Source organism: Triplophysa rosa, linkage group LG17, assembly GCF_024868665.1.
Source record: "Triplophysa rosa linkage group LG17, Trosa_1v2, whole genome shotgun sequence".
Lineage (NCBI taxonomy): Eukaryota > Metazoa > Chordata > Actinopteri > Cypriniformes > Nemacheilidae > Triplophysa > Triplophysa rosa.
Window position 1 is genome coordinate 14995808 of NC_079906.1, and position 8994 is coordinate 15004801.

Consider the following 8994-nt stretch of genomic DNA (forward strand, 5'->3'; position numbering starts at 1 on the left):
GCTACAGTAAAATAAGTCCATATATGGTGTGCATATAGTGTGGGATGGCCCCTATAGAAACCCACCATCAGTTTTTTCTACTTATGAGAAATAATGTTTGTATAGTCAATTATATTGGAATAATATTTTTCAAACAAAATGCTTTCAAAAAACATACTGTAATTAAATCTGTTCAAATCCATGGGTACTGTAATTGCAAACTGCATAAACAGTTTTATTTGCAGGACAAAGGTCTAGAAGGCATTAAAATAATACATATTTAAGATACAGACAGAGACATTGGTTTCACAATATAACGTTACAGCAATCATAATGCAAACATTCGGAGAAAAAAACCTGCATAAATTACGACAAAAACGAGATATTCTAAACGTAAAACAAGAAATATGTTATTGACAAGAGACGCGGATCATCTACATTTAAATAAAGCTTTACAAGCGGTGTTTCCGTAATGTACCGTAAACCACTCAATAAGCGCGCATCTGAACCTAAACGGCGGCTGGCTTGACCGTGTATTTTCAAACCGCGGCTGGCTTGACCGCAGTGTTTGACTGGCTTTGGCGCTTTGCATTGAATCGTATCAAAATGAATTATACCTTGTCTTATACCTTACCAGAGCAGTGAATGTGGTTTTATAACCTGTACTAAAAGCGTTAAATGAGGATATAACAATATGGAGCCAAATAATATCAAGCAAACGTGCCTTTTATCGAGTTGTCCTCGTGAATTGCATATATAAACAAACACCGTGACCAGCGTAACGTCTGAATTGTGAACAAATGACTCGGTTACAAATGATGAGTTCGGTTAAAGTATCGTTTAAAAGACTCGCAAAATGAATCTCTGACGAATCAATCAGTGCGTTCAAGACAATCCCAGAAGTAACGTCTGATTTAGTAACATTAAAAGTATTTAATAAAATCAAAACATTAATGTTACTAATGATTTAGTAGTATTAAAACATTACAAGTATTTATTAACATTAAACGAGTGCCCTTCCAGAAGTTATTTCCGGGTTGAAGTGGGAAATATCGTAAATCCGAGGTGTCTTGAAGGCATCGCTGAATCAGTCAGTTAAATCAAGCCTGTGCTATCTCTGCAAAAACCATGCATATTTAAATTAAGTTACTGTCTTTTTTTCTGTACAAACACTCTTTCTATGCAAATCAGGTGCATTATATCATGCACTGTATTTACAGTCAGGGCTATGTGTATGACAAAATGAACATTGTGCTCCTACATGCTCAAGAAAAGCAAATAGACAACATTACAGTGAATTCCCCACTGCTGGTTTATTAATACGAAAAACACCCAACAGATTAGTGGTTTCATTCATATCCTAAATACGTACCTTTACTTCTGCATCAATGGGACGCATGGTGTTTCCCTTCTGTTGAAAAAGAGTGCACAGTTTCAGATTAAAGGAAACATTTTCTTATAGCTTAGAAAGGAAATGCAGTGTTTACAGTATAATGTATGTACAGGATGTTGTGTTTTTATGAGCTCTTTCTGTTGTGCATATTATATGTGAAGCATTTGCTTTCATGGATTTTGATTAGTCACTCTTATATGCTTATATGCATTGTTATTGTAACTGACAGTGATTTCTGACTTATGGTTTCAACTCAAAACAGCAAGTGACAGATGAGATGTGATTTCACCCTATATACACCCTATATAAAATATAAACCACAATCAATAGTAGGTTAAAGCAACTGAAAGTACTTATGACCTTTTCTCTCAGTCTTTCATCCTTCTCAATACAGTCATGCTGGACAAAGCTGACCCTTCCAGACTCAGTCTCACTTCAGTCCTAATGCTGTTTGACAGAACATCTTTTACTGTCTGAAAGAGGGGAAACCTATTTATTTTTCATTGCGTGGAGCTCTTTATTGATCCTGTCGGTGGGTTTGATTATAAATGGGCTGTTTGTACACAGACTTCTGAAATGAATGTTGATAGAGCAAGAAAGAAATTGGTAAACATAGCCTTCATAAACAGAAATGATTTTCTATGTGCTCAACCCTACGTCTTGTATGGAAAATGCTTATTGATGCATGAGCTCGATGCATTTGCATTTTTGATTTATATTCAGGAGAGCACGAGGGAAATAAGCAGTTTTATACTGGAAACAGTGTATGCACACACAGTACATCCAAGAAATGCACACAGATATATTCTAAACCTTTTTGAGTGATTTCAGAAAGGCAGAGGAACACAACAGTGTGTCGAATGGACTGTGATACAATTTATTTGATGTGATTAGGTGGGCAGCAGAACTCAGTGGGTGACGCTGCGTATTAGTTCAATACCAGCAGACGGCAATTACATCTCTTTAACTCCTAATACACCTCTATTGACCTTCACCCTGTACATTTGCCCCTGTGGAATAATTGTATTTCTAATAAGGGAGGCACTGAAAGCAGTCACAAGTACTGCTGGGCATATACTGCACACCCTTTCCCTGTCCTCTCACTTTGAAAGCATTCATTAGCAATATATAGAAATAGAAATATATTAAATTACTAAATATAAGTTTTAAAAAAATTATATTACAGACATCTATACGTGTCTCAATGGCATTGCCTTGCCACTAGTATTACCTCTGACAATACTTCTAGTGATTATTAGCATCAAAGTATATGAGCTTCATGTTGTGACGCCTTGCGGTTTATTGTTGCATTTCTACAGAGAGCTTGTTATGACTGCTAATTATCATAAAGAAACAAAGCTGATTCCCAATAGATTCTCCCCATAGTAATCACGACTGATTATGGCCTTTTGGTGTTTTTAATTGCAGAATCTGCTTGCTTCTTGCTTGGCCCAGTTAAACAAAGTATTAGAAATGCTAAACGTCTTCACAAAGATTCTAAACACTTCTGAAAACTAGGTCAGCAACATTTACACTGATCTCACAACAGCCTGAAATTCAGTTCTCGTGTCTTTCCATCACATCCCCTCATGATTTGTCTTTCTTTTGATTTAGAGGTTTAGAGGAGGGGAACCCACATTCTCTCTCTCTGTCTCTCGCTTTCACCCTCTATCTACCCTGGATTGAACCATAACCTCCATTAATCCTGTCTCCAGAACAGTGGTGTATGTGCAGGATGGAAGATAGCGATTGTCCTCCTTCCAATGTTGTGGAAACGCTACCGGCCAGGGCAGGGCAGAGGTTGTTCATGAAATCAGAGGAAAATCAAACTTAAGGTTACTTGTGCCTGAAATGTCAATGTGGATCCTTGTTTTTCTTTCTTCGAGCAGGTGAAGGCTAGACTGTCTTATCTATCTTCCTTTCATGTTGCTGCATGTTTGTTGAGACCTCCTGCAGCGTCTGGAGTAAACATCTCCCCGTATGAGCGGATTATGTTTATTTACATCACCGTTTTCGAACGAACGCTTCATTTAGCGCACGTCTGGTTGAGTATGTGTGTGCGTGCGTCTCTGCGATCATTATTGCGTGCCTGTGCGTTGCAGTGAGAAAACATATAAGTCTTACTTAATGACCTCAGTTGCCTTGGCAACGGCATCCCATAGAGACGAATCTGACAGGGTATGTTAGGTAGAGTCGGAAAGACTGAGCGAGGGAGAGAGAGAGAAACTCATCAGACGTGTCGTGGGGGGTTTAAGGCGGGATTAGAAACGGCAAAGCATTTGCTAAAAGGTTCTTTTTGGAACGCCTAAACGCAGACCACGCTCATTCAAGCCCTATTATAAGAATAAGCTTAGCAGCAATTAGCACAGCTGAGCATCCCATGAAGATGGCACTGCCAAATGAATGTGATCGGATAGCGAGTCCGCACGCTCGGCAGAGCCAACTAATATGATCCAGCGAATGGTATTATTCAAGCCTGCAGCAGCTTGTCCTGTGTCCGATGAAGCCTGTCAGAATCTGTCTGCTCTTCATTACTGTGTGCCCAGCCAGAGAGCAGAAACAAGAGAAAACGCCACTCACTCACATACATAGAGCGTGAAACTGATAAAAGACTATGCGAGAAAGTGTGTATGTGTGCGTGTATGCATGTAAGAGTCTACATGATGTGTGCTTGTGCTTCAACAGAAAGGATGGAAACAAAAAGAACAAGAGGCTGTGCGTTTTTACCATAGTAACAACAGCTCTTAAAGGGATAGTTCACCCAAAAATGAAAAATTCTGTCATCGTTTATTCACCTTTGTCATTTTAAACCTGTATGACTTTCTTGCTTGCACAGAACGCAAAAGAAGATATTTTGAAGAAAGTTGGTAACCGAACAGCGCCGGCACCCATTCACTTCTATTGTGTGGACACAAAACAAATGCAAATGAATGGGTGCCAGTTAACAACATTCTTCAAAATATCTTCTTTTGTGCTGAAGAAAGAAAGACATACAGGTTTAAAATAACAAGAGGGTAAGTAATGTGACCCTCCCTTTAAGCATGATTGCTGGCTTATTGCTGTGTTAAAGGGATAGTTCACCCCAAAAGAAAAATTCACCTTCATGTCATTCAAAACTGTAAATCCGAAGGCTTCAAGCGTTGGTGCAGTAGATTTGGCAGGGGTTAAGGTGTCTTCCGGCTGTCCCCACTAATAAGTGTGCAGCATTTAAAACAGGCTCACAGAGAGAAGACTCGCTGTCTCAGTAAGAATCTGGTTAAGCAGCAAGAGTGTCTGTGAAGAGCCTCAAGCAGTGAGGGGTAAGAAAGAGAGACGTACTGGAAATTGAAGTGAGATTGAAGAGATCAAGTGGCAGATCCTCCCTGTATTAGAAACCGCTCGACCTATCCTGGCATGGCATCATGGTCTAGAAAGCAAATTGCTCTCGGAACAACTTCAGAGTGGCAAACTCAAGCTGTGGAGAGGTCCTTGGTTAAGTGGAGTTGAAATGTTACAGGAAAAGGAAAATTATACCTGAAATAAATGGCATTTTGTGTTTCACAGAAGAATTAGGGGACGTGTTTAGCTGTTTTATAAAATATATATTTTTTACATTTTGTGGACCGTGCTTAAAACTTAATAGTAATTAAATAAAATGGGCTGTTGCTTTAAGCATTGTTTTACTATTTTTAGCAAGGGCACAGTAAGTAACTACCTAGAAACACCCTAGCAACCATATAGAACCACACTACAAATAGTTCCCAATGTTTACTCAATCACATAGCAACACCCTGGCAACAACATAGAACACTGAGAGATTTGCATGGGTTAGCATCACACGTTCTCTTCAATTAATTTGTAGATTTGGTTATTACTTATTTTGGACCACAGCCTCGCAAAAGTCAGTTTGTTTGCCAGGGTGTCTGATTTTGACTTGGATAATTTAATTCAAGGTGACATTACACTGTAGCCACATTAGCTCAAGCTGTTCAAACACGTGCCGTGCTTTTTTATGTTGCATAGCCAAAGGATCAGATTCTGAATTCAACAATTGCACTGCCTCAGCCACAGATAATTTATTCACCTGATGGTTTTATTATTAGCAGATCTGCTCTCCTCTCATTCTGCTCCACTTTCCTGCAGTATAAATATCCTCCAGTTATCAATCATAGTCACACGACCTGTCACAGTGTTAGAATAGAAACCCAAACTTGAACACCTCACCAGTGGAAGAGGCATGAAAAGGATTGCTTTTTCTTTGACCATGAAACACTCTCTCAGCCCTTGTAGAAAATCTCATCAGTAGGGCCGTTGGAATGCACTCTAAAAAATGTTGGGCGTTGGGTCAAAAAGGGATGAACCCTACTGCTGGGTTGTAGATTAACCTATACTTGGTTGTTTCAACCCAAAGTTGCGTAAAAAAATTGGAGACCATTTCAAAATCATTTTTTGTGATTTTAAAATGTACAATAGGTATGTGTTTAGGTAAAATGATTGTTTTTGTTTCATTCTGTGAACTACTGACAATATTTCTCCCAAATTTCAAATATATATATATATATTTTTTATTTGCAGAAAGTAAAATAAAAAAAAAACGAAAAGATGCTCTGTGTTTTTCAAACCTCAAATACTGCAAAGAAAACAAGTTCATATTCACTTTTAAGCAATACAACAGTAAAATTTGTACATGTATTTAGGAAAGGTTCAAGAATTCTTTTTTATGTGATAACCTTGATTTTTATCACAATTTCCATATTTCTTGTCATGCTGTCACACCTGTCAGTCATTCACATTGCTGTTGGATGGCTTTGTCACTCCCGAGGTTTGATTTTATTTAAATTCAACAGACACTGGACTGAAATGGCCACAATAAATCTAGAAATGATAATTAAATGAAAATTGTATTTAGTCCTATTTTTCTGCGGCTATTTAAACATTTTTGAGTTCATTTAACCCAAAGGTTGGGTTTGTTCCTTTTTTACCCAATGCTGGGTTCGAAATAACCTAGCATTTTTTAGAGTGTGGTTAGTATTATTCAGTGCTGCTTAGGGGTTTGTGGTTTTGCTGTGAATAAATTCGATTATTTGGTTTAAGCGGCACCTTAACTCAAAACCCCCTTAATACGTTTTAAAGCTGTCCGATAAGGCAGTTTCCAGCTGGGAGATCTACAACCCCATAGGGGTGACATACTGTACATAAACTGTGGTATAACACAGTATAATGTGCATCTTACATACCGAAGCTGTATAGATGACTTATGGGAACATAGGGCCAGAAGTCATGCATTAGCTAAAATGCTTCTAAATGTAAACAGATAATAACTTTTTGGGTGTGTATGTGTGTGTGTCATCACCTGAAACATGATTCTGTACTGTTCCTCTGGCCTGTTCACCACACACATGTTGCAGCCCATGGTTTCCTGAAGGGGTAATTCCTCAATGCTCTGTTCTTCTTGATTCTGTGATATACACAGCGTAGGTGCCAATCCCTGCAGTCCAATCACAGTAATCCCTCCCTGAGATCAGAGGTTAAGACTCGACGCTCCATGAAACGCCTTTCATGTTCTTTGTGTTTTAATTGGGGTCGAATCCAGGAACCCGGATTAGAGCGGCGTGCAGCATCCAACCGTGAGAAAGTCAGGTTTGATCGTTGATGAATGTCATCTGCGATGTCTGTGTGCTTTGCTCAGTTGTAGCTTTGAATTAGTCTGTGATGTACACCCGGGGAACTGTTTACATTTGATTTGACTCTTTGATGATTGGCTGGTTAAATGTTATTGGTTATTTTACGTATCACGAATCAGGTAACATTAGATTAAACAGATGGGCATGTGTTGTTGCCCAAATGTTCATAGCACCAAATCCAGAGCGCGCTTGTTTCTTAGACAAAATACAATTCAGATCCCACTACAGTTGACTAACATAATCAAAGAGAAACTATGCGTTAAACTCAAATTATAATACATTCCCTGGTGCATTTGCCAAAGTCATTGTCGACTAAGACATGAATTATTAAATGAAGGATGCAATGAACAAATGTTTACTTTCCGCTCTCCCATATTCCCCTGAGAGATCTCATCCTTCACATTCAGATTCTATTAAGAGAGATCTTTCCCTTCATTTACATAAAACAACAGTATACACCTCTGCAGAAATGTGCATGTCATGCTTTTAAAAAATGGTTTAACGCATGTTGCTATTCAGCTTTTAACTTAATAGCAAGGTTTGAGGCTGGCTGTTTTTGACTTGATGGAACATTTCTCTTCCAATATTAATCTATGCAATAAAACATTCACACAATTACAATGAATTTATAAATAATCACACTAAACTATAATCAAACTTGTGCCTATCTCTGCTAAAGCTGCACTTATAGCCTATTTTTACATTATTCCACCACAACATGCTGAATGTGACACCTGCATATGTTTATCTACATAACAGCTCTATGACTATGCCATCATTTCTAGTCGTTTATGAAGTGGGGGGATGTGATCCCATCTCTCATTTGCACTCACGTCACAGATAAGACCGAGTCTATCGTTCACATCACATCAAACCTGCCTTCATCTCTTCTTCCCGGAATTCCAGCTGCATATTCATGGCAGAAAATGAATGGGTGCACCTGTCAGATCATGGCAGAAACAACCCTCTTCCTCTCTCTCTCTCTCTCTCTCTCTCTCTCTCTCTTTCTCTGTCTTTGGAGGTATCCTCAGCTGCTCGTTTTACAAGGACAGATCTCTTTATCACATGATGCTAGAATTATTGAAAAAGTAAAGCTGACAGATTTTGGAAGTAGACAGAGTTCCATCTGGTCTTCTGGAGTGAGTGAGTGAGTGAGTGAGTGAGTGAATAGCACTTGCTCTGCCCTACATCTGTCCAGTTTCTAGGAGGCTGCAAGAAATCCTGGATTTAGAAGAGGTAGATTAACTGCTCATGAAATCTTCTTTTAAAGAGTGTAGAGTCCGTTGAGATTGATAAACCTTGTATTTATGTTTCTCTTCTATTTAGCAGATTTGTGATGTAATCCAGTTTATGCGTGGAGAGATGAACTGTAGTAATGCGTTTTCCAAAAAGAAAAGCAGTGACTACTCAGAGTCATTCAGTCAGATGGTGGGGTGGAGAATCCAACAGATCCGTTCGAGAGCCGCGATGGAGCGGTGCCAGTGCGAGTACATGTGCGTCTGCAGAGAGAGATGAAAAGCTGCTGGTTTAGAGGAAACGTGGAAATCGGCACCACTGCACAAGCTCGAGCCCATTTACAGCAGGCCCCTCCTCTCCCGACAATACCAGCCTATATTCACCAACCAGCTCTCTCTCGCTCTCTCTCTCTCGCTTGCTCGCTCAACCACTCGCTTTTACTTATAGATGATAGCTTTACCCTCCCGCATTCTTTTCCTTCTTCCCTTATATCTTGTTTGCCATTTTCTCTTTGCGTCTCTCTCTCTCTCTCTCTCTCTCTCTCTCTCTCTCTCTCTCTCTATTAGAATCCTTCAGAGTTGGTAGTTGGTTGGTTACGTTATGCACCACATCACCACATGCATCAGATGTCATGAGTTGGTGATATCTATACCACAGAGGCAAGAACACAGGATTTTGTCTTAACACTCTCCAAGGAAATCTTTGATGTCTCTGTGTTTTGTG

The 8994-nt window shown here is 39.2% G+C and overlaps 1 protein-coding gene across 1 annotated transcript in view; it reads right to left on the reverse strand.

Annotated features, from left to right (window-relative positions):
- Positions 1-8734, reverse strand: part of pdzd4 (PDZ domain containing 4) — a 28645-nt gene extending 19911 nt beyond the window's left edge. Inside the window, exons 1-2 of the mRNA XM_057357642.1 lie at positions 6705-8734; positions 1352-1390 (exon numbers count right to left, since the gene is read on the reverse strand). Of these exons, the coding sequence (XP_057213625.1) occupies positions 1352-1390; positions 6705-6764 (99 nt within the window). The 5' untranslated portion in view covers positions 6765-8734. The remainder of the gene's footprint in view (positions 1-1351; positions 1391-6704) is intronic.
- Between the last annotated feature and the right edge of the window lie 260 nt (positions 8735-8994).